The following is a 25,913-nucleotide window of genomic DNA, read 5'->3' as shown; positions in this document are numbered from 1 at the left end:
TGGAATATACAGAACGTCAGAGAAGTACCTCTTGTCCTCATCAGAACGGAAGATGGGGATAGTGCCATGTCCATGCACTGGCACAAAAGAAGAATCACCCAGAGTGATCTCGCCTGATCTGGCAGTGAAGTCCTCGAACCAATCTCAATGGGGTGTCATATGAGGAGTAGCATCGCTATCAACAATCCAAGACGGTGACTGAGTAGTCACAAGAGCAAGTATACGCCGAGTACCTTCTAAGAGAAGAATGCCATCATCCTTCTTGGGTTGAGACACCGCCGTTGAGGAAGAGTTCTTTGCTACTTCATCACGCTTCTTCTTGTGACATTGGGGTGACTTGTGACCCTTCTTGCCACAATAATGACATTCAATGTCCTTATTCTTTGAAGATTTGTTGTCTTTATCCTTGTCGGAATCCTTGGAGTTCTTGTCAGAACCCCCTTTTCCTTTCTTTTGTTGATTCTTCCCTTTATCTCGCGCTGCCAAAGCTCCATCAGGGCCACTAGAGGTGCCAATTTGCTCCTCAAAGCGAGACTCAATTTGCATAACGGAGGGGAGAACTTCCTCCCAAGTAAGTGGAACAGGACGAGGAGAAGAAACAAGAGACTGAAAGTATGCATCAAACCTCTCTGGAAGTTTGGAGAGCAGCCGAATAGCCATGTTCTCTGTGGAGATGTCCTTGCCACAAACAGCAAGCTCGTCCCAGAGATCTTTCATCTTCGAGATGAAAGCAGATAAAGATGGAAAGGCAGAAATTGATAAGTTCATAAGTTGCTTTTCCAACGCCAAAATCCGACCCGGAGACTAAATCCCATAGAGATCTACAAAAGCCTTCCAAACTTCATGTGCAGCATCTGCTGTACGCACACGAGAGAGAACAGAATCCTGACAGTTCAACATCAGAAAGGAGAAAACGTGTCGATCATTCGACTGCCAAATATCAATCTGTGCCTGAGTCGCACTACCGGAAGCAAGGGTGGGAGGGGTGGCATTGGCCGGTGTAACAAGCCAATCCAAAGATCCACGCCACCCAAGGCTGATTTCACCTTCACCTTCACCTTCCATAGGGTGTAGTTGGAATCATCCAATTTGGCAAACTTAGCAAACATATGAAGAGAAGTCGGTGCAGCCATCACAAAAGCTTGGGCTCAATCTCAAGAAATGCACAAACTCTGAAGACTAAGTGTCCTCTGAAACCGGCCTCTGATAAAGAACCAGAGTGCGGTAAGAGCTAACACCCGTCCACTTGTAGTCTAGATGAAAAACCAAACACAGATTGGAGCTAGAGTGCCCAAATCTGAATACACAACGACACCTGTTGGCCCCAAAGCTTGGCGCCCCTTGCGGTATTTCTTTATTCCATTAAAATAATATGTATGGCTGAGTACAACATAAAAACCAGCCAAGAGTTTACACCTGTAGTCCAATCTGACTGCCCACAAATCCTTCTCAGCACAGAGGATCTATGCACACAGATCTGTGTCCTCAAGCAACACACTGTGCCTCCCTCTGATCAGCCAAGTTCACAAAGCAGGCCAGCCATGGGCATACATCTGGCATAACTCATAAGCATGATACATATTCTCAGCTCAACATACATGTGCTGTTCAATCCCTGTCTTAATCTCTTGTCAATCTGCTATACTCCTCCTCTCACAAGGAGCCAGATAACACATACCTGTAGCAGACATCAAGCAATAGAAAGAGAGATGGATGAACAGAGTCAAGGCTTACCAAGTTCAGCTCGTGAAACAACTCTGGAGGAGGCAACAGCACCAATCTGTGCCTGCAGGCACTTGAACCCACAATCCTGCTTCACACATGTGCTTGCACTTGCCTGTATCTTCCTCCTGATGCTCACTCCTATGCTGTCCTTGAAAGTACAGATCTGAAAATCAGCACTGTATCTGATTGTACCGCCTCGGGATGCGTGCCAGGCGTTGTACTTGCAAAAACAGCCTGCTGTCCACTTCTGTACCAGCCTGAATCAGAGTACACAGGCCTGTCCAGCACCTGTCTACACCACCTGCAGCACTTGTACCTTCTGTACCAGGCTGCCCGTACACTGTACGGCAGCCGTACCAAGTGTACCTGCTGAAAAACAAGCTGTGCAGCCTGCATAGGCCTTCTGCGCAGCCCCTAACAGCAACAGCTTGTGCGCCGCCAGCAACAGGAGAGAGAAAGAGAGAGAGAGAGAGAGAGTCCTGCTCTGGCCGTACAGTGCTGTACGGCTGGTTCTCTCAGAAAATCAGGAACAGTTCTGATCTTCAGCAGCCGCCTCCCCTTCCTTCAGCTTCTCCACGCATAGAATACATGCTTTTGCTCCACGACTCCCAAAAGGGAAGAGAGAGAGAGAGAAGAGAGAGAAACTCTCCAAAAGTGGCTCCTCCCCCAAAAATAATAATAATCCCTAGGGCCCAACTTGAATAAGTTCCCTAGGGCCACTAAGGCCTAGGGGCAACTTTTATAAACATTAAAAGTTAATGTTTTAATGTTCCCCCTTCACACCTAGGGTTGTCCACACATCTTTAAACACTGTCCGGGCACCCCCCATGTGAATCATAAAATATTCTGACCCTGCAACCACCATGCCCACACTTGTCCTGCTCCATTTTCACAGGGCCATGACATACCCCCCTCTTGAAAGATGGCAAGCGTCCTCGATTGCATTCTGGTGATGCATCAAAATATCCAAAGTGAAATATACAATATGGCAAGATCAGCGTCCCAATCTCTCTGAGCCATACACATGTATCAATATTCACTGCAAACCAATGGCATAGTAATAGTCCAAGTTGTATACCACTGTGAACCATACATATCCACAAAAATTTCCATGTGACTAGTACACATATATCATAGAAGTCCCATAAACAGATGTACTGTCAGCCTCAGTACCTTCGGATGAGATAAAATCTGCACCAAGCGACCTCTAGATGTCATCTGAGCCTGTCTGTATCAAGGGAGTGGAGGTGCTACCCCCCTCTTGAGCATCAGGTAATGCTCCAGACCCATGCTCTGCTGAACCTGAATGAGCCACAATAAGAGTCGGCTCTAACTCAAAGGCATCGAGATAAAGCTGCAAAACCTGAGGTGAATCTGTTAAGTCACCTTCCTCCATCCACTTCGCATCCATCGGTGAATAGTTCTTGAACTTCACAAGATAGCGACGGGAAACTTTACCTCGTACCTTCCTTTCTTTATGTGCCAGTATCTGCTCTGGAATCAGAACCTCATCAAGTTCCTCAACTTCCGGCTGAGCCTCATCTGATACATCCTCAGGCACATCCCCACGGAAAGGTCTAAGAAGACTCACGTGAAAAGCATTGTGAATCCTCCAGTGATCTGGTAACTTCAAACGATAGGTTACCTCACCAATCTTTTCCAAAACCTGAAAAGGCCCATAATATCGCATACTCAACTTAGGGAATAAGCGCTCTTTACCCTTCATCTTCTTGAGTCTAGCCTTTTCAAAACGCAAAAGAACCCAATCACCCAATGCAAACTGCAAATCACGTCTGTGACGGTCTGCGGCTTTCTTTTGCTTCTGCTGAGTTTTCTGGAGGGCCAACTTAACTCTCCGATAAGCTTCATCCAAGCTCTCCACATACTGATCAGCCTCAAAAATCTTATCCTTTGTATGCAAAATGGGTGGTATCTTCTTCCCTCCTCCTACAATCTCAAAAGGCGCCTTGCCTGTCGAGCTATGTACAGTGTTGTTATATGCAAACTCCACTAGAGGAAGATACTTTTCCCATTGTTGCTTGTGCTCGGACACATAACACTTGAGAAGATCCAACACTGTAGAGTTAGCCTCTTCTGACTGACCATCTGTCTGTGGATGAAATGACGATGAAAACTTGAGAGTTGTACCCATGTTGTCAAACAACCCTCTCCAAAACAAACTCGTCATCCGTGGATCACGGTCACTAATGATAGACGTAGGCAATCCATGATACTTGAAGATGTTCGCCATGAACAACTTCACCATATGATCCACTTTAATTGTCTTCCTCACGGGAATGAAATGTGCCTGCTTACTGAACCTGCATATGATTGTCCAGATACCATCATTTCCCGTTTGTGTCCGTGGAAGATCAAATACAAAATCCATGGCAATGCTCTCCCAAGGTCTATCCGGAATAGGTAAAGGCTGTAATAACCCTGGTGTCTTCTGACGGTCAAACTTTACCTTCTGACATACGATGCATTGCCTCACAAAGGCATCAACATCTCTTCGCAAGGTTGGCCAATAAAAGAAAGTCTCCACTGCTTTGACCGTGGCGTCAATACCTCTATGACCTGCATACGGTGGAGCATGACTTTCAATCATAACCTTGAGTCGCAATGGCCTGGTAACACACAGTCTGCCATGCATCAATAAAAACCCATCTCTGAGAGTGTAATGCTCATGCCGCTGACCCTCAGACATCTGATCATACAACCTTTCAAAATCCTCATCATGGGCATACTGCTCTTTCATTTCATCAAGCTCATGATGATAAGCAAGTGAAACTGCAGAGACCTGTGGCTTGCGTGACAAAGCATCTGCCACTACATTCTTTTTGCCTTCCACATGCACAATCTGGAAGTGAAACATTGACAAAAAGTTTGCCCATCGCATATGCTTCTCTGAAAGCTTAGTCTGCGTGAGGAAATATCGCAAAGTCTGATGATCTGTCTGCACAGTGAAATCAGCCCCAAGCAAGTAGTGTTTCCATGTAGAAAGAGCGTGAATTACAGCCAACATCTCTTTCTCATACACCTGTAAATGCTTCTCAGCATCTTGCAAAACTCTACTCTCATAGGCTATCACATGTCCCTCTTGCATGAGAACTGCACCAATGCTACTTCCACATGCATCACACTGGACAACAAAAGCCTTTCGGAGGTCCGGTAACACCAATACTGGGTCCGAAGTAAGCTTTTCTTTGAGCTTTTTGAATGCTGTAATTTCCCGATCAGCCCATCGGAACGGAGTTGCTTTCTTCGTCAAAGCATGAAGAGGCGAAGCAATTTCAGCAAAGTGCCGTATGTAACGCCTGTAATAGGAACACAATCCTAGAAAGCTGCGTACATCATGCACGGTCCTCAAAGCTGGCCAATTAAGTATTGCTTCCACCTTTGCTGGATCCATACGGACTCCATGACCAGACACAATATGCCCCAAGAAATGTATGTCCTGCAAGAAAAACTCACTCTTCTTGCCATTAACCACCAACCTATGGTTTCTGAGTTCTGCAAACACAATGGCCAAATGCCTTCTATGCTCTTCCTCAGTTTGTGAATGCACAATCATATCATCAAAGAATGTGCCCACAAACTCTCTATGAGGTCGGAAAATCCTGTCCATCATTCGGTTAAATGTGGCAGGCGCATTCGTCAAACCAAAGGGCATAACCAAGAACTCATACAACCCAAATGTGGTTCGGAATGCTGTCTTATGCACATCCTCGGGTCTAATGCGTATCTGATGATACCCGCTTTTCAAGTCAATACGACTAAAAACTGTGGAGCCCTGTAAGCGGTCCAATATGTCATCGATCCTTGGTATGGGGAATCGATTCTTGATGGTATTCTTATTCAGCGCCCTGTAATCAATACACATGCGCCAAGAACCATCCTTCTTCTGCACTAAGAGCACAGGTGAGCAAAAGGGTGATGAGCTAGGCTGTATCAACCCCTTATTCAATAGCTCCTGCACCTGACTCATAATCTCTTCTTGTTGGGCTGCACTAACACGATACGGCGGTCTATTTGGTGGAGTACTACCAGGAATCAGATCTATGGCATGATCTTCTGGCCTCTTAGGAGGTAATTCTCCTGGCAATGACTCGGAAAAACAGTCTTGAAACCCACTTAAGAAATCAGCCCTGTCCTTATCTAACATCGACAAATTAGACTTAGACTCATCATCTTGTGCATCCTTTACATAAATCAAGTACGCGGAAAGATGCTTTTTCATTACTGATGAAATCGCCGAAGCGGATACAATAGGAACAGATTCCCCTTTGAGTTTTACATCCAATACATGCTCTTTCCCTCTATGAGTCAGAGTAATTTTCCTATTGTAAGTATCCACCACCGCATGTACCCTGTGGCACCATGGCATCCCCAACAAAACATCACAGCCATCCAAAGGCATGATGAAGAACTCCTCGCTGTCCACATAACCCTGCAAATGAAGCCGAAGCTTCCCAATAATAGGAGTAACGGGTTCTGCATACCCTGGACAAGCCATATTTGCCTCATGTAACGGCCCCATCTCCTCTGCGCGAATCCCCAATCGGCCAGCCAAATCTGGTGAAATGAAGTTGGCTCTAGCACCTGTGTCAAAGAAGATCAAAGCATTCTGATCTCTCACGTTGCCCCATGCCCTGCACAACTCTGTAGCTTCACCACTTAGCTGCTCCCCCACAAGATCAGGAACTAAGCCTGCAGAAGGCTTTGGTTTCTTTGGCTTGGGCTCTCCTTTATTGTCAGGGTCCTTCTTGGACGTTCTCTTGGGACAATTGAATGACATATGCCCCTCTTCAGTACAGTAAAAACACTTTTGAGCATCTCTCAAAGCCTGTCTTTCCTCAGAAGTCCTTTTGGGCATTGGCAACTTCTTATACTTTGTCTCTGTAGACCCTTTAGCATCACGAGAAGCATGCCCAAATTTTTCAGCTTTCTTGCCCAATTTCTTACTGCCTTTAAATCCAGATGAACCACCTGTGAGTAACGCATTGGCTGTCATAGCATTTTCAATCATCTGTGACATGTTCGTTACTCTTGTCTTTATACAGTAATCGCGTACCTCCTTGGGCAGCCCACAACAATACTTCTCTACCTGCTCAGATAATGGCACGGCACGATAAGAAGTCACTGGGAGTAGAGCTTCCCAAAACTTCTTGTTATAGTCTTCCAAACTATCACACTTTGAAGCATCCAGCTTGTGCCATGCTGTCATAACATCCACCTCAAATGTAGATGTGAGCCATACGGAAGAGAAAACCTGTTTGAATTGGACCCATGTGGTGGGTGCTATGCCCTGCAAAAGAAGAGTAGACCACCACTGCAAAGCATTGCCCTTGAGAAAAGTGGCAGCTTTCCTCACCTTCGAGGACTCTGTGTAATTCCCACCAGAAAAAGCAGCATCAAATTGCTGTAAAAAGGTAAGTGCCTTCAATTTATCCTTGGCCCCACTGAAAGTGTCAAACTTCACTGCAGCTCCCCCTTCCTTGTAATCCTTCGCCTTGCCCATAGGCGTTAGATTATCATATGGAAGTGGTTTCGTGAGATTGCTGCCCCCAACATTCATACCCATCATCGGGTCAACATTTCCCATTCCAACACCAGGCATACCATACATCCCAGCCATGTTTCCATACATTCCATGCTGCATACCTGGCTGCATGCCACCAAACATATTGCCTTGCATCCCAGGTTGCATGCTTCCAAACACATTTCCTTGCATACCGGACTGCATACCACCATACATATTCCCTTGCATGCCAGGCTGAAAATTGGCTCCAAAAGGCCCATACATACCCATGCCTCCCTGAGGATAACCCCCAGTCATGGATTGAAACACTGAGCCACCACCAAAGTACCCTGGATGCATGTTCTGCTGAGGAATAGGTGGCTGTCCATAGAAGGAACTCTGTGGGTTAGCACCAAAAGCATGCTGCATGTTCGGAAACTGTGCAGGAGATGGATCCTGTGGAGTGGTACCACTATGAGCATGAGAAAGATTCTTCGAACGAACCTTCTTCTTCTTTTTCTGGGGCTCTGTGCGGGGCTCTGTGCGAGATCTCATAAATTCAGCAAATCTCTCGCTCTGTGTGAGCTGCATAAAAGTATCCATAACACCAGCCAAGCGATCTTTGAACCGAGCATCATCATCCTCTTTACTATGCACATCTTCTGGCTGTGTTACATCCTCATAAGGCTCAACATCTGCAGCCTGTTCTCCTGCATAAATATCCTCAGATACATCTCTTTCAGGAGAAGTCTCTTGCTCTTCTTCTTCTTGATAGAAGTACTCTTCCTCTGTATCAGACATGGTTGCTGAATTTTCAGCGATGGCTTTCTCCAAAACAACCACGAGCTCACCCCCTTCAGAAAGTTGATGATTGGTCCCGGCAACGGAACCTTGAAACCGGCCTCTGATAAAGAACCAGAGTGCGGTAAGAGCTAACACCCGTCCACTTGTAGTCTAGATGAAAAACCAAACACAGATTGGAGCTAGAGTGCCCAAATCTGAATACACAACGACACCTGTTGGCCCCAAAGCTTGGCGCCCCTTGCGGTATTTCTTTATTCCATTAAAATAATATGTATGGCTGAGTACAACATAAAAACCAGCCAAGAGTTTACACCTGTAGTCCAATCTGACTGCCCACAAATCCTTCTCAGCACAGAGGATCTATGCACACAGATCTGTGTCCTCAAGCAACACACTGTGCCTCCCTCTGATCAGCCAAGTTCACAAAGCAGGCCAGCCATGGGCATACATCTGGCATAACTCATAAGCATGATACATATTCTCAGCTCAACATACATGTGCTGTTCAATCCCTGTCTTAATCTCTTGTCAATCTGCTATACTCCTCCTCTCACAAGGAGCCAGATAACACATACCTGTAGCAGACATCAAGCAATAGAAAGAGAGATGGATGAACAGAGTCAAGGCTTACCAAGTTCAGCTCGTGAAACAACTCTGGAGGAGGCAACAGCACCAATCTGTGCCTGCAGGCACTTGAACCCACAATCCTGCTTCACACATGTGCTTGCACTTGCCTGTATCTTCCTCCTGATGCTCACTCCTATGCTGTCCTTGAAAGTACAGATCTGAAAATCAGCACTGTATCTGATTGTACCGCCTCGGGATGCGTGCCAGGCGTTGTACTTGCAAAAACAGCCTGCTGTCCACTTCTGTACCAGCCTGAATCAGAGTACACAGGCCTGTCCAGCACCTGTCTACACCACCTGCAGCACTTGTACCTTCTGTACCAGGCTGCCCGTACACTGTACGGCAGCCGTACCAAGTGTACCTGCTGAAAAACAAGCTGTGCAGCCTGCACAGGCCTTCTGCGCAGCCCCTAACAGCAACAGCTTGTGCGCCGCCAGCAACAGGAGAGAGAAAGAGAGAGAGAGAGAGAGAGTCCTGCTCTGGCCGTACAGTGCTGTACGGCTGGTTCTCTCAGAAAATCAGGAACAGTTCTGATCTTCAGCAGCCGCCTCCCCTTCCTTCAGCTTCTCCACGCATAGAATACATGCTTTTGCTCCACGACTCCCAAAAGGGAAGAGAGAGAGAGAGAAGAGAGAGAAACTCTCCAAAAGTGGCTCCTCCCCCAAAAATAATAATAATCCCTAGGGCCCAACTTGAATAAGTTCCCTAGGGCCACTAAGGCCTAGGGGCAACTTTTATAAACATTAAAAGTTAATGTTTTAATGTTCCCCCTTCACACCTAGGGTTGTCCACACATCTTTAAACACTGTCCGGGCACCCCCCATGTGAATCATAAAATATTCTGACCCTGCAACCACCATGCCCACACTTGTCCTGCTCCATTTTCACAGGGCCATGACAGTCCTCCATAGGTACCAAGAGTGCCACCAAAGCCTGCAACACCAAAGACCCACCAAAGACCCCCTCTGCAAAGGGGAAAGGCCACTGGAGAGGAAAACGCAGCACAAAAGGCTGCTGTCCTGAAGAAAACAGGCCGCCTATGTCCAATCTCCATGTGGGAAGAAAAACGCTGATCAGAAAAAACACCAGATGGCTGCAATTGGTGAAGCCAATCTGGAAGAGAAGTGACCAGCAGGTGCTGTTCAGAAAACGCAGCAGCAAAGGGCTGCAAATCTGAAAGAAAATGCAGAGGAGAGGGTGCTGAAAACAGGGCTGAATCTGGGGCAGCAAAGAGGTTGCTAAACCGGGAGCGATGATACCATGAAAGAGTGCACAGAGTGGAAGCAGAGTGGCACTAGAATGTGCTGAACAGAGAGTGCAAGAGAGAGAGAGATATGGAGCAAACTATGCTGAACATACTGAAGCAAAACAGTCCCAAGCAAGAGACACTAGAAGTCTCATAAGTGAGGGAGCAAAATATGTACAAGATTGAATGAGAAGAGAGAGGCCAGCACCCACTGTTTATAGTAAGGGAAGGCTGGCCGACTGAAGCTGCAAAACAGGCCGATTGGAGCTACTGGACATGGCCTACTGGAAAATGCCAGAAAGGCTGGGAAAAATCCCAAAAAATACTAGAAAAAGGGGTGGCTAGCCCACAAGCAAGGGCCATGCAAAAGGGACCAAATGGGCACCATAAAAGAGCAGAAGCTGGGGATGAATGTGCTAACAATTAGCATCCGGAAACACTCTTGGAAGCTTGAGAAACACCGTAGCAAGCTTGGAAATGGAGTTGGGAAGGAAAAAGTGCAGAAAATGCAGCCCAACAGTCCTCATGAAGGCGGCGCCAATCTCTAGAGAGAGAGGAGGAGTGAGGTGGTGAGTTGTCCAGTGTAGGTGGCAGGCAGGTGCTTTGTGGAGCAAGTTAGAGTGGACACATGGCTGGTTACTCCCTTTGTAGAAAGGGGATAAGGTCTGGGCGGTGGACATTGGGTTATGTCCACCTCGGGACATCAGTGTGTGAACACCGGGCTGGTCATAATTTATAAGAGTTTTGGTCGCCCAAAACTTAATGAAGTGTGTAGACACTCACTTATAAATTAGTGCTAACTCCTAAGGCTAGGTTTATGACCAATACTTACCACCTGTCACATGCCACATAACCATGTCAGCAGACAGTTTCACACGCACGGTTCATGGGTGGGCGTCCCCTTACCCGGAACTACACATTGGTCAAGCAAGCATGAAAATAGCATGCAATTTCAATTGCAAGCAAGCACATAAAGATGCTATGCAATGCAGCATTGGTATGGACAATCCCCGATACCATAATAGACGTGCTCTAGGCAAGTACACGAAGTACCAGACCCAATGGAACACCAATCCACTAGGCATTTCCGGGCATGTACACAGAGGCACAAGTCCCAACGGAAAGCCAAGTCCACAGTATCACATGAGTGGCATCAATCCCCGGCATATACAACTACCATGAACACCAGTCCAATGTACATACATGATGAGAAAGCACGGGTGGACCAATTGGGTCGCCAAATGGTGACACAGACCAACTTCTCTGTCTGCTAGGCGCCCTTTGTATGGAGTCTGTGCTTAGCATTTCCTTGATGTCTACCAAGGTGGTTCCAAACGTTATGTACTGTACGGATTCGTACGTACTGTACATTGTTTGGTACGGGAAAAAATTTTAAGGTACGTAATAATACGTACCATTGGTAAAAATACATAAAATCTCAGAAATTTCAGCCACCTACATAAAATTTCAGTCCATATCCACATTGACATATAATTTTATAAAACTTTCGAAATAGAGACACAACAAGGTCAAAAACCTACTAATTCAAAAGTGAGAAATTGGAATCACAAAGTCGTCAATCATACTTAAGTTAATCGTACTTAATACTTAATACTTATTACTTAAGACAAGTCACATTGTCACAAGTGAGTCGTGACAACTCACAATTCACATCAAAAAATGATGAAATTTGAAAATGAGTCTATGAATAATGACAAAATGTGCCATGTCCATACAACACCAAATCAAAACTAAGGTAATCCAAATCAAAACTCATCATCCGATGAGGATGATGACCCTGGAGAATCAAGCATATAACCCTCCGTGATGACATTGCCCTCGTCATCATACTCAGGCCCTGTCATCATGGGCACAGGTGGGTGGGCTGCCTGAGATGTCCCTGTCCCTGCCTTTGCATCATCCTGCTGGGTAGTGTGAATGAGGCGAACGGCCTCATTCGCACGTGCTCGAGGAGTCTGAATAGGCAGCTTCCCTCTCCAGGCGCCTCTCCGGCCAGAACTCTCTGCTTCTGCAGGTCCCTCATGTAGCTGAATTTTATAAGCCTGGGCTCTCGATCTCGTCACCTGCCTGTCTACACTCTCCAGCTCTGTATGCAGGAGGCAAAGAATCTCGTCCTGCTCATCTCTCAACCGTTGCTCTGCCTCATCAATGGTGGTAGGATCTGGGACCAGCTTGACGCGTGTTGGATCCACCTATTCAACGTAAAACCAAAGAGAACGCGGAGTGTCAACGACTCAACTTTTTGTATACTATAGTTACTAGTATGAAAGCTATGTAAATGGGAGGTCAATCCCCATAAGAGAATGAATAGGATAAACTCACCTGTTTTGGGGTGCCCAAAGCATGATAAGCTCGTACAAGCTTCATGTTGGTGCTACAATAGACCAGTCTCTCTAGTTGAGAGGTGCTCAAACGATTGCGTATCTTTGTATGTATGAGCGAGTAAGCGCTCCAGTTGCGCTCACAAGCACCTGCTGAACAATCCTGCACTCCAATTCAAAAAAGTGCTTCATTCATGTGAGCTCGGCAATTCCCAACAAGCTTCACAAGACTAGTTCAAATGGCATAGTACATACATGATATACATACCTGAGATAGCACTCGCAGAGCTATATCTGTAAGCTGTGGAAGACCCTGTCTTCCATAGCTTTGCCACCAAGTAAGAGGAAGCTTGGTGGCCTCTGGTCTAAGAGCAACAGCTCTAGCAAATGAGGGTCCCAAGTTGTTGACCCAGTTGCAGAGCTCCGCATTAATCTCCAATTGCTGCTCCACATCATACATACTATTAATGTACCTATCTCGTAAGGTGAGCCGCTCCCTATCATGAAAGAGAAGTGGCGTCTTGTAGAAAGGATGGAGGAATGCAGCCATCCCATGAATGGGGCGACTCATATACCCCCATGGATAATCCACAATAGCCAATATATCATCTCGGCTGCAAGAGTAAAATAAACAGAGAAGTAGAGCAATTAGTAAGTCAAGGGGGCCTGAGCAAGGGTGGGTGGGAAAAGGGGGGCCACACCACAAGAACACAGGAGATGGCTGAGCAAAGGGAGGGCGGTGGCAACAAAGGGGGACGAGAGCAGAAGAACACAGAAGATGGCGAAGCAAAGGGAAGGCCTGGAGAGGGGGGGGGGAGAGAGAGAGAGAGAGAGAGAGAGAGAGAGAGAGAGAGTACCGGAAGGTGTGCGAGCGTTGGCGATTGTACGGAGTGACGAGTCCAGGTGCTATCGTCGCTGGCGGCAGTACGGAGTCCAACGCTATTGGCGAAACCCAAAAGAATGCGAATTGCGAAACCCCCCCCCCCCCAAAAAAAAAAACCGTTTATCGCAGGCGAACAACGAAAACCCCACCCAAAAAAACGTACGGATCGATCCGTACGCACGGATCCCCGTACTGTACGGATGTACGGTACGGATTGGATCCGTACGTACGTTTTGATCCAACCTTGATGTCTACGAAAAGTGGCTGGAAATTATTTAAGTGGTGTTTATGTCATTCTGATTTGATGGCCGTAACCAACACGCTTATTCCGTCCTTCTACGTGGCATTTGTCAAGGATTCCCACAATGGGCCCGCTGCCTTCCATGTGGGGATTTCCTCCTCCCAAAGATACTAGGGGCTACAAGATAAATCAGGATGGAACTTGCTTTGGACTTGAATTCTACCAGACACTCATGAAACTCTCCTTTTTCCTGATGCTCATCGAAAACTTGGTCCAAAAAATGTTTTCCCCGAAAAAGCGATCCCTAGCCCTTAAATGTAGTCGACGTCCCAAGTATTCTAGATTCATTATGCATGGGTTAATATGGCCCAGCACTGTCCTACCTGGGAAGGTCATGTTATCTACATAGTTTTTTTTGGGTCACAACCACCAACTACAAACAGGACCAGCCAGGTGCACGACCGCCTACACAGACGTGTGATCCTCTGGCCCAAAGGGCCGTCACTTGCCCTATCAGTGTGGTCTGAAAGTATCAAAGAGGTTTTAAGCCCTAAAAGCATGCTCAAAAAGAGCCAGCTCAACTGCAGGCTGGATTTTTATTCCTACTCTAATTAGCCACGATTGTACGTTGATCTCCTCAAAGCTTCTCATGGTTCCATGCTATCTTACCCAAGCCTATATGAGCATGCATCAACCTATAGCATCACCAAGTGAGTGTAGCCAAGGCAGCTGTAGGCAAGGACATGCATGTGACAAATACCACTCAAAGAGTATGGAGCGTAGAAAAGTCTTTCAGTTGATGGCCCGACCAAATATGTGATGATGCCCATATTTCTAGGCTCGGCCTGTACTCTGGGGGAGGTTTGGATTTGGTCATTTTGATTAGTCGAATCCTTCCACTCTTTTTCTCCTCTCTCTAGATTCTCCCTTTGCCGTGTTGCTTGCATGCTTGTATTGGTAGGCTCTACCTTAATACTCTTCCTGGATGTGGAGGGATTTCCTCAAAACTTGGGAGGAGGTCATACTCTTTGGTGTCCCTTTCATATGGCTTTATTGAATAATAATGATTTACTGGTTTTTTAATGTGAAGGGGAAGTCAAGACAGAAGCACCAGAGTTGGAAGGCCTTGGATTCATGGAAGATCCAACTGGACAGTTGGGACACCTTATTGCTTCTCCTAGTCTACAAGAGATAAAATGTGTTGAGAGCATCGCTTTCTCCTCTTTCAATCCTGTTCCTGGTTTTCGAAGGTAATGCAAACTCATAAGACTTGAGGAAAGTATAATGAATTCTTTTGTTCTTGTGGCAGTCACTATTTTTGGAGAACACAATGTTTTGTTCATTCAATATGAAAAAAGGGGTGGACCTTTTCCTGAGAAAGAGGACGGAGAGGTTTCTGGAATGGGTTACTTGTGTTCTAGTGATGCTACATTACTTGTTTGCAGGCTTCTTGGAGATTTGATTTATTTGGACATTCATATACTGGAAGGGAAAAGCTATTGTGTAACAGCCCATACCAGAGGCTTTTTTGTTAATGCAAGTGTGGGAACTACATTGGACCCTCGCCCTGCACATCCTACTCGAGAGGCCACAACTTTGGTGGGACTCTTGCGTCAGCTCAGTGAGAAATTTTCAAAAGGTTTGCCCATTAGCCACATGCTTTCAGATGGTTTTTTCTTGATTCCAATTCCAAGATATTCTAGTATGTACACTGCATCTTCGCCTATTTGGCTTGAACCAGACCTTTCAAAAGCTGCTGTGAATATGCACACCGATCACTAATAGATTTCATCTGCTGTCGAATGGGATGCCAGGCATCTGGGGTGCACAAGCATGGCTGCTCTTCATAAAGGGAGCCTTAGAAATATGAGCTAGTTGGATTCAGGGTATAACTTACTGAGCATGGAGGATATATTTCTAACAGTTCTGTGGTAGATGCAAACAACTGGTGATACTTGGCTAAAGCTTAAGTCTGCTTTTTCACAATCACAGCCTCTTTATGTGTTTGATACTCGTGCAGGTTTCTCGGAAGTTTTGGAGCGTAAAGCCCAAGGACACCCTTTTGAAAATGTCCCTTCACTCTTGCCCGTAAGTCCTTGGCTAGGACCTTATCCCCCGCTCGGTGAGTCCCATGATTGCATTGTTTGATGCTTGTACACAACAGTGAGCGTGTCTTTATATAAAATGTGTAACAAAGCAAAGTGTATGTGATGTCAGCTCACAAAAGAGATGTTGCTCGAGCTGAAGATGCCTTGACTCTACCATATGGGACAGAGACTATAGGTATGCAAAGGGATTGGAATGAAGAGCTGCAATCTTGCCGGGAGTTTCCAAGGAAAACTTTACAGGACAGGTTTGAAGCATGCACAAGTGATAGCTTTGGTCCTTTTTTATGTAGACGATGGTCAGCAAAGGATATACAAGCTGGCACACGCCCACCATTTGAAACCGACAGATTGTAGTTCATTGTTGTGGGTGTAAGCATTGGTGTATTTCTGGGTTGGCATTTAATTTATGAATTATTTGATTTCAGGATCATGCGTGACCGGGCACTTTATAAGGTGAATTGCGACTTTGTGGATGCCGCAATGAAGGGTGCGAAGGGAGTAATTGGTCGATGTATCCCTCCAATAAATCCTACCGACCCAGAGCGTTTCCACATGTAAAACTTGTGCTCTTGCATCATATTTTGGTCACAGTGCAGGAGAGATATTTTCATGCAAAATATGAGCTGTTTATGACTAGCAATTTCCGCCTTCCAAACTTCTGGATGTCCATGATGTGTATTGCTTTGGGCATGGACCTGTATAAAAGGGATCTCGTAACAATAGAGATGTGCTTCTACTTATAACCTTAGGCACAATAGTTGAGTGTTGTTTGAGCAGCTGATAGAGGCCACCTCTGTAAATAGGCTATAGGTCATTGGTACCTCATTCCATGCTTTGTAAGTGGGAAAACACCATGCCAGTGTTGTGATGCTCCTTCTCGTAGGAAGACAATTTTAATTTAAGTATATATGCTAAGGGCTGTCTGGTTTCTTGAGAGAGGATTCTGACATTTTTGTATGAGTCGTTGCTACTAAAACAAACTTTACTTCCCAATTTTTTGTTGCATCTTGGTCAGGTATGTGCACAACAACATTTTTTTCAGTTTTGCCATGGATGGAGATTTTGCATTGATGCAGCAGCTGCATGAGCAAGGATCCAAGCAACCTTCAACTGGGGAGGATAAAGACAATTCCAAACCTATGGACTGTCTGGACCAGAAAGTTTCCTCAAAAGTGGAGGTCGAAGATGGGCTGGTGAATACTGAGTCTGTGCAAGATCATAAAGATGGTGTTTCTGTGATAACAGATTCAGACCCTATGTCTGAGGGAAGTGCATCTCTACAAGTTGTTGAGAGTGAACAAGCTACATATGCCTCAGCCAACAATGATTTGAAGGGCACAAAAGCCTACAATAATGCAGATGTTACAGGTCTTTACACTTTAGCCATGGCTATTATTGACTATAGAGGTCACAGAATTGTTGCACAGGTATGGATGCAATGTTGCTCTGATTCAAGTAGGCAGTGTACCATTAAGTGAGCTTAGAATATTGGGCTTTAATTGTTTGCAGAGCATAATCCCTGGAATTCTTCAAGGTGATAAGTCAGAGTCTTTGCTTTATGGCTCTGTCGACAATGGCAAGAAAATATTCTGGAATGAAAAGTTTCATGCTAAGGTACCACTGGCGATGGGCTTGGAGAAAATTCCAGCTAGCTTGTCTGTGAGATGTAGTGACTAACTGTGTGTTTTGGGAGCTTGACCAGGTTCTTGAGGCTGGAAAACTATTGCACATCAAGGAGCATGAAGTCTTTGATGGCTCGGGCGCTGTCGTTAAGATGGCTGCCCCTGTGGAGTGCAAGGGTATTATTGGCAGCGATGACAGGTTTGTGTTTGAATTTTGCATATTGAATTTGCAAGATCCTCAACACATTGCCTCTATGTCATTCATGCCTTGGCCTAATGCTATGGCCATGTTGAATTTGCGAAATCTTCTATCCATGCTGGGAGTTGCATTTATGCCATCAATGCCTTGGGCATATAGCTATGGCCTTCTTTTCATATTGGGCTTGGTGCCTAAACCCTTTCAGCTCTTTGCCTCGAGAATAATCATCAAATGCTTATTTTTGGTAGGCATTACATCCTAGATCTCATGCGAACAACACCAAGGGATGCCAACTTCACAGGGCCGGGATTCCGACATGCTGTGCTGAGGCCAGAGCTGGTTGCTGCATTTTGCCAAGTGAGTGCATTTTCTGCAAGCACGCGTATTTGTAGAACTATCCCTGCAGTTGCTCACTTGCTTTCCTTTAGTAACGACTCATACAGGCAGAGGCATTAGCAAAGATGAAGGGGAAGGCAGATGAGGGGGAGGACAAAAGTCTGATACAAGTGGAGCTTCTTTCAATACGACTAAATCCGAATGTTCTTACAGACTTTAAACTGGCTGGTGAACCTGAGGTCTGTCTCTCTTCTAGAAAATGCAAATCCCAGTGTTTTTCGAAAAAATGTGGTGTCCCTGAAACGTTTCGGCAACTGCAGGAAATAGCTGATGATGAAGCATCTGTAAAGAGAGCAGGGAAATATCTGGTGGAAACTGTGGTCCCCAAGTTTGTGCAAGACTTGAGCAGCTTGGAGGTGTCTCCAATGGATGGACAGACTTTAACAGAAGCATTGCATGCACATGGCATAAATATGCGTTATTTGGGTCAAGTACGTTCTTCCACTGTTTGTCTTTCAACTGCCTGAACAGTCAAGATTTCTCTTTGCTATGGCTTCATCTCTGCTATAAGGCAAGTAGTTGTCGTGTCTAGGCTTTATTACCTGCTGTAGACTGGTAGTTTTGTCTAGCTACGACATCTGAGCAGATCACTCTATATGAAAGCATTACCTTATTTGTTTCCGTCATTGTGCTGCATTGATTTTGATTGATTCATGGCTCATTTGTGTCCGTCATTGTGCTGCATTGATTTTTGGTTACTTTGGATTCCAGGTCGCAAATTTATCCAAACAGCTTCCACACATATGGGACTTGTGTGTTGTAGAAATGGTTACCCGGACTGCAAAGCATGTATTGAAGGTGAAAATCCTACTCCAAGAGTTTTCGCTACTGAAGATTATTAATATAAAAAATTGATATTCACATCTCCGCCATGAAGATGGCTAGACGTGGGCTGACCACCCCCCCCCCCCCCCCCCTCCTTTCTCTCCTCCCCTTCCCGGGGCTCTTTTCCCCTCCTTCCTCATACCCTTATGTTTTGTTTTAGCTTCCCCGCATGATTACTAATCTAGTGAGAATTAATCAATTTTGTTTCCTTTGGGCTCTCAGGGGATTCTGAGAGCAACTCAAGATCATGATGTTGGAGGTGCCATTGCACATTTTCTTAACTGTTACCTAGGTCATGACACCCCAGTGGGTATGCCACCTCTAAATTCTGAGAAGATCCCGGAGACTACTGTGGCCCAAGTTTCTGGTAAAGCTGGAACTCCTGAAAAGGGACGGAAAAAGGGGAAGGGTGGCAAAAAGTCCGTTGATTCTCCTGGCTCCTTGAATGCTGTAAGTTTGTGACATTTCTCTCATGTTGTTGGCAATTCTGAGGCTCTTTACAATACAGCTTGTGAATCCTGAATGGGCGGGCTATGCATGGGCTTGATTGCCAGCCCATGAGCAGCCATACTCTGCCTGTCGTCAGATCCTCTGATATCAGGGATAGGAAAGGGTATATGTGTAAGGGGTCAAGGCTCACCAGACTCTTGATTGTTGCATATAGTTTAATCTGACTCCTCAAGTATGTGCTAGTGTCCAGCTGATTATTTTATTTTGTTTCTCAATCTATCTGATTTTGTTTTTCTAGAGTGATGGGTTGTCTGCTGCAAAGGATGCTGCTGGAAGTCAAGCTTCCTATTTATGCATCACGTCTGACCTCGTTTGGAAGGACATTCAAGAGGGTGTCAAACTCAAATACCAGGTTCAGCATCCTCACGTGGTCTCATTTTTGCAGTTTGCAGATTTAAATTGTGATGTGATTAATCCCTTTAAAAATTCTATTTACTTTAAGAAAAAGCTTACAAAATATTATAGTTCACTGTCATGGCTGTTGGCCGCATTCGATGAGGTACATAGATTCGAAGTTTTAAATTTCTTGACTTAAAACGTGATGTGGTTAATCTTGGCTTTATTTTAATTGAAAAATCATTGAATAACTGGGCTTTCCTTTGTGCTGTGCAGTTTGAACTGCCTGACGATGTTAAAACAAAAGTAGGGAAGATTTCAAGCATTCGGAACTTGTGCCAGGAGGTGTGCATTGTGTTTACAGATCTGCGTTCTGTGAACAGTGAATCAGAGACGACATAACCATGCTTCTTTGAATCAGGTTGGAGTGACACTGGCTGCTAGGAGCTATGATTTTCATGCAGCTGCTCCCTTTCAAATTACAGACATTCTTGACCTGCATGCGGTAGCAAAGCACTCTGTGCCAATGTGTGCAGATGCTCGAGACCTGTTAGAAAGTGGGAAGCTGAGGCTGGCACAGGTTAATATTTTCTCTTTTAGAAAGTACATATTAGAAAATTGTTTTCTTCACTTGTATTATATTGTAGCTTCTTGTTCATGAGCATTCTTGCTTGCCACTTCTTTAGTGTGTATTGCAGCCATATCAAGGGCAATTTTTTCGCATCTTTCATTCATCATGTTTTCTCTATGTCTTCCACATGCTCTTTGCACCAGTCCTCAGCAGCTTGAGACAATTCACACCTGTGCACAGGCAGAATGAGGTTGGTCTAAGCTATGCATGATGCAGTTAATAGGCTGAAGTATTGACAATCTGGTGGAGTTATCAAGATCTAAGATTAATGTTTGAGCTTCTCTCTTGACAACAGAAGGTTGCATTGAAACCATCGTCTTTGTAACATCTCCAGATCATAGTAGTTAGGAAACGCGTTTCCTACAGGGAAGGAAACTTGGAAACGTTTCCTTGTAGGAAATGCGTTTTTTTCAAGCAAATTTTTGACTTTTTTTTGTCCCAAATCTAACGTCGAAATCTGTGCGACTCTTTTGTTATTTGTGATTCAAAGACTGTAGGCTTCAAATTGATGTTTCCATGCATTGAATGCATTTAGTGTTATTTTTACATATTTTATACAGTATATATTTGAAATTTTGTACATGCAAAAACCTGTAGGTAGGAAACTTTGGGCTGATTTTAGCGGTCATGCCCATGGAGTTCTTAGTCCCCAGCTTGTGTGTCGTAGTACAAGAAAAGCTCACTAGAAATGTCTTAAGTTGTTGCTTTTTTGAGCTTGAGAAGCTCTAAAAAACATGCCCTTTGTAGTATACAGCATGATTGTTGAGAAGTTAAGGCGTGAACAATGGTTTGACGATCAACTTACAGATAAACAGATGAATGAGGAGGTGACATGGTCCTATTATTTAGTACCAAGACACATAAAAAGAAACTCAAGCTCTCAGAGGCTTAGGACCTTTCCTATCGCCAAAGCAAGGCAAGCCAAGCTTAGGAAAAGACATATCATGGTCAACATGGCCCAAGTGGTCAACCTAGAAGAAGAAGACTGGGAGGTGAAGCCAGCTTGGTTGTGGTTAGACATGAGCACTCTAATAAGGTTTGTCTAAAAATTAGACCCGTTTCAATTAACCCCCTAACTACTTTGATCCAGATGTAAGATTGATGTTTTCCACATTTTTGTGCTCTCTTTTTAAAAAGAAGTCATCAACACAAGGTCGTAGGCAACCATCCTTTTTATGACATCCCTACAAGGATAGCCTACTTTTTTGAATCTTCCTCTGGTTTGGCTACTCCTATGCATCATTCTGAGCCCTCCTCGGGGGCTTCCAGATGCTGAAAATCATCTAGATGTTTGCCATGTGTCCCCTTTCATGATGTCAATTGAATCTGTCGTGTGGTAAATGTGTAGCTGATGTAGTCCCATATCTTTGCTAAAATTGTCCTCAGCTCCTGCTGTATCTTCCCAGTCAATGTCATTGCAATCCAAGTGTTGGGTATTAAGAACTGGAGAATATAAGTGAGCTCATAAGAATATTACATGGAATGATGTTTTTGCAGCTCTTGTTTTGCAGCAACACGCCGTGACTTGTAAAACTACATGAATCGTGATTCTCAAGTATCTATTTGAGAATGTGGGTGCATGTTTATTAGGGCTGTGGTTTAATGTTTTCCATTTTATGTTTGTCAGGGAAAACTCAATGAGGCCTATGAGCTTTTCTCTGAGGGTTTTAGTATCCTTCAGCAGGTACTTTCCCAGTGTATTCTTTGTCTACAAAAGGTGGAGGAGGTTTGGTTTTTAACCCACAATGATTTGGCAAACTAATTATGCTAGAGAAATGCAGGTTTGTGGGCCTATGCACCGGGAAGTTGCCAATTGCTGCAGGTAGATATGCTTCTCATTCTTCCTTAAAGGCTCCACACTCTAAATGGTTGATGTCTGTTACTGGTACTACATTGTACTACCTCTATATTGATGAACTCTTTGCATGTGTAAAGGTACCTAGCCATGGTACTGTACCACGCGGGAGATATGGCTGGTGCCATCATGCAACAACATAAAGAGCTAATCATCAATGAACGCTGTCTTGGTTTAGACCATCCTGACACTGCTCACAGGTTTTGTAGACAAGATATGTGCCCAATTTTGTACTCTGTTCATATCGTTGGTGTAAAACTTCGTCTGATGCAAGTATTTGCTTTTTCTACTATGGGATCTATTGTGGTCATTGCAGTTATGGCAACATGGCACTTTTCTATCATGGTCTGAATCAGACAGAGCTTGCCTTGCGTCACATGGCTCGCACATTACTTCTGCTGAATGTGTCTAGTGGGTCGGACCATCCCGATGTTGCAGCGACCTTTATAAATATAGCCATGATGTACCAGGATATTGGGCGAATGAATGTAGCTCTGAGATACCTCCAGGAAGCGCTGCAGAAAAATTTGCGACTCTTAGGAGAAGACCACATTCAGACAGCTGTGTGTTACCATGCCCTTGCAATTGCATTCAACTGTATCGGAGCATATAAGTTGTCATTACAGGTGTGTGCTACCATTCCCTTGCAATCACATACAATTGTATCGAAGCGGTCCAATCTATGTGGTTTACAGCCCTATGCTGACATGCCACGAATGGCTTCTGCATATCCCACAGCATGAGCGGAGCACCTACAACATACTTGCTAAACAGCTGGGAGAAGATGATACAAGGACACGTGATTCAGAAAATTGGTTAAAAACATTCCAACTTCGTGACATGCAGGTTGAGTTTTATGATGCAATTGCTGTCTCATTAGTTTTTAATTAAAGAAAACCAGGTTGGATCTCTATGTCTGAGTTTCCTTAGCTTTTGGGATTGGTTTATTGATGTTGCAGAAAGGTCAGCAGCAGACAATGACAATGGCAGCTGCCCAAAAAGCAGCGGATGTTTTGAAGGTTTGTTTCTGCTTACACTTGAAACCCCAAGATATGGACTTAATGAGCATAGTACTGTGATCACATCTATGCAGCACTACCTTTATGTATGCCTTTTTTTTGCATCTATCAGGCTCGCCCAGATCTCTTACAAGCCTTCCAGGCAGCAGCGGCAGGTGGAGGTGGTCCACGAGGGTCTCTCAACAAAGCAGCAGCAGCAGCTGCTTCACTTATGGGGGAGAGAGAGAGCTTACCAAGGTCAAGAGGTATGGATGAGCGGGGTGCTCGTGCCAAAGCTGATGTCCGAAAAAGGGCTGCAGCAAGGGGCTTGAATGTTCGTCCTCAAAGTGTTCCTGTTCAGGCTTTCCCAGAATTATTGAATATACCGAACAATGGGCTGCTTGGAAAAAGTCAGGTCGAGAATCCCTCTCCAAGTTCTTCAAAAGTAGCTAAGGAGGAGACAACTCAAACAGACCTTGGGATAAATGCAAAGCATCTTGTTCAAGGGGAAGACTCGAGTCTCGTAGGTGATTTGAAGCAGGAGCCTGTGGCTGAGAACGGCTCAGCTGACATCAATGTCGAGAAGGCAATGGAGGAAAGTCCAGCAGGGCAGACACCCCTAGGTCTAGGTGCAGGTTTAGGAGCTTTGGATGCAAAGAAGTCCAAGCAGAAAATGAAGACATCAAAAGCGGCTGAGTCATAATATTACTCCGTGCTATTCTAGCCCATCTTTGCGATGGAGGGTGGAGCGCTAAAAGTAGGGTTGTTAAGAAATGTCTCTGGGAGCCAGACTGTGTTACATGGAAGGAAGGCTTCATTTTTGCAGTCAGTTTTGTTGCAGTAGAGAATGGGGTCCTGCAATTGGCAGGTTTTCTCCCATGCAAATCATTGTCAGCAATTGTATTTTTATGTTTATTGGATAATTTCGCTCAAATAATTATAGCTGTGCCACACCATGTAAGACGAGAGGCAGTGCACAGTTCTCTGCTTGAGAGTGGGCAAATGTAACTTACTGAAAGTACATGCCATAATTCTGTGGAAAAGGTTCAGACGAGAGGCAGTACACAGTTCTCTGCTTGAGAGTGGGCAAATGTAACTTACTGAAAGTACATGCCATAATTCTGTGGAAGGTTCTCAAGCAAATTCCCCCTGCTGTAATGAAAATCACTGACATGTATGTGTTGCACATCTTCAGGTGCTGTATGGTTTAAATCAGCTCTATTGGAGCAAGCTTTGTACTGCCTAGGTCCACTTCAGCTCGATGGTCCTCCAGAAGCAAAGGACTAATCAATGTGATTCTCTTCTGGTTTGCTACTCTTCAATATTGCAAAGCTCAGCTGAGACGATAGCAGTATACAGGTGTATAATTGAATTCGAGTTGAAGTTAGTATGGCAGGCAAATAGTGGAATTTGAGATGCAGTTGTCATGCAGGCAACTAGTGGAATTCAAGTTGATGATGCTGTGATGAGAGAGAGAGAGAGAGAAAGAGAGAGGAGATTGAAAAGGGCTGAGGGGAGAGCTCTCAATGCCTAGATGGAGGTGATGAAAGATGTTCCTTCGTGATGGTTCTCTATCAGGAAAAGAAGTAGCTTCCATCAAACAAGCAATAACACAATAGCATGCAAGTATTCGCACTAGACCGACCAAACTTAGAAATGGTCCAGCCACTAATACCAGTCGTAAGTAACTATGAACACCAAGTCTGTAGACTTTCCCTATTTGACAGTAAGTGCATTGTAAGGTTTCTTTATATGTTCTAGTGTAGTCTTACAAAAGACAAGTGTTCATTCGTGCGGCCATAGGCAAACAAAGTGAGAAAGAATTGATAGGAAGAATGGCAAGGCGGCATGAAAAGTGATAGACGATGTAAAATTTTTTTATACTTAGTTGTGGAAGTGGTGTGGACTCTTTAATATTAGGTAGTTGATGGAAGTAGTCCACACCCTGTGATTGGTGGAATAAGCGCCTAGATCACCATGGAATGATTGTCATGAGTAGATGGAGATCTGGGATGATTTGGTGTGATAGGGTGTTATGCTCGGATTTTACAGTGATACTTAGATTGGGCTTCTTTGTGGAGAATTCATTGGCTAGAGCGAGGTGGTGTTGGTATTGAATTTGAGCTGAAGTAGAGGTTATATACATCGAAGGGCTTTGGAAGTACTTGGAAGGTCAAGGGTTCTCTAGGCAATGGCTCGTACCATGAGCCCGGCTTGCGCTCGCCATCGTCTCCGCATCTAGAGATGTACATGGAAGGTTGGCACATTGACGAGGATGATGGTAGGTGTATTTGTTTGTGCATGACATGAGATGCGAGAAGTGAAAAATTTGCGATGATCGTGGTGAAATATGCAGGTTATGTGCATGGGTAATGGATGGAAGGTATGCCCATCTCCAGCACGAAGACTTATCCAGCTCAACTATTTTCTAAAACTCTCTTTGTTGCTTTCCTTGGAATTTACTTGATAACCTGAAAACCATGACATTGTTTGAGACATGGTTGTGGATTTGTGCATGCCTGTGTTCATAGTTGCAATGGAGTTGGCGGCCTCTGTGGCTCGAAGGAGTCGGTGTTGTCGAGTCTTGTCATCTTTATCTCGTAGTAAAATCTTCCAAACGTATTTTTCACCAATAATCCATCCTCCGAAAAAACCAACAATGATCTTAAAATACTATGTAATTCATTCATTCATTATTACTCATCTTACTTCTCACTTGATAAGTCATAACTGATCACATTTCGCACATTCATTCATTCATTATTTCTCATCTTACTCCTCACTTGATAAGTCATAATTGAAGATGAACACTAAAACTAACTCACCTTAGAAATTAGCACTAATCTACATATACCTAAGCACTACTCCAGCGCGTGTCTATGGTTATGAATCTTAGTCTTTAGCACAACCTTCTTAGTAAATAAACTCTGATGTTGATAATCTAATCTTACAATTAAGATTTGCTTAGTAATCACTTTTTTTGTTTTGTTTTAAGCACTAAACCTTCACCTTTGTTATCAAACTTCTTCACATCTTTTTTCACAAA

At 44.5% G+C, this 25,913-nt stretch overlaps 1 protein-coding gene across 1 annotated transcript in view; it reads left to right on the top strand.

Annotated features, from left to right (window-relative positions):
* Nucleotides 1-24,183, top strand: part of LOC147614123 (clustered mitochondria protein-like) — a 62,293-nt gene extending 38,110 nt beyond the window's left edge. Inside the window, exons 6-28 of the mRNA XM_086780656.1 lie at nucleotides 14,478-14,637; nucleotides 14,833-15,026; nucleotides 15,408-15,509; nucleotides 15,605-15,740; nucleotides 15,921-16,049; nucleotides 16,511-16,922; nucleotides 17,005-17,109; nucleotides 17,198-17,316; nucleotides 17,565-17,673; nucleotides 17,760-17,891; nucleotides 17,973-18,143; nucleotides 18,424-18,510; nucleotides 18,760-18,987; nucleotides 19,286-19,399; nucleotides 19,660-19,728; nucleotides 19,805-19,963; nucleotides 21,642-21,698; nucleotides 21,796-21,836; nucleotides 21,950-22,069; nucleotides 22,186-22,495; nucleotides 22,608-22,715; nucleotides 22,829-22,888; nucleotides 23,001-24,183. Of these exons, the coding sequence (XP_086636782.1) occupies nucleotides 14,478-14,637; nucleotides 14,833-15,026; nucleotides 15,408-15,509; nucleotides 15,605-15,740; nucleotides 15,921-16,049; nucleotides 16,511-16,922; nucleotides 17,005-17,109; nucleotides 17,198-17,316; nucleotides 17,565-17,673; nucleotides 17,760-17,891; nucleotides 17,973-18,143; nucleotides 18,424-18,510; nucleotides 18,760-18,987; nucleotides 19,286-19,399; nucleotides 19,660-19,728; nucleotides 19,805-19,963; nucleotides 21,642-21,698; nucleotides 21,796-21,836; nucleotides 21,950-22,069; nucleotides 22,186-22,495; nucleotides 22,608-22,715; nucleotides 22,829-22,888; nucleotides 23,001-23,570 (3,692 nt within the window). The 3' untranslated portion in view covers nucleotides 23,571-24,183. The remainder of the gene's footprint in view (nucleotides 1-14,477; nucleotides 14,638-14,832; nucleotides 15,027-15,407; nucleotides 15,510-15,604; nucleotides 15,741-15,920; nucleotides 16,050-16,510; nucleotides 16,923-17,004; nucleotides 17,110-17,197; nucleotides 17,317-17,564; nucleotides 17,674-17,759; nucleotides 17,892-17,972; nucleotides 18,144-18,423; nucleotides 18,511-18,759; nucleotides 18,988-19,285; nucleotides 19,400-19,659; nucleotides 19,729-19,804; nucleotides 19,964-21,641; nucleotides 21,699-21,795; nucleotides 21,837-21,949; nucleotides 22,070-22,185; nucleotides 22,496-22,607; nucleotides 22,716-22,828; nucleotides 22,889-23,000) is intronic.
* The last annotated feature ends 1,730 nt before the right edge of the window (nucleotides 24,184-25,913 follow it).

Source organism: Cibotium barometz, chromosome 42 (genome assembly GCF_041138505.1).
Source record: "Cibotium barometz isolate CiBa-2024 chromosome 42, ASM4113850v1, whole genome shotgun sequence".
Taxonomy (NCBI): Eukaryota; Viridiplantae; Streptophyta; class Polypodiopsida; order Cyatheales; family Cibotiaceae; genus Cibotium; species Cibotium barometz.
The sequence above is the reverse complement of the archived record's forward strand: the minus strand, read 5'-3'. Positions and strand labels throughout refer to the sequence as shown.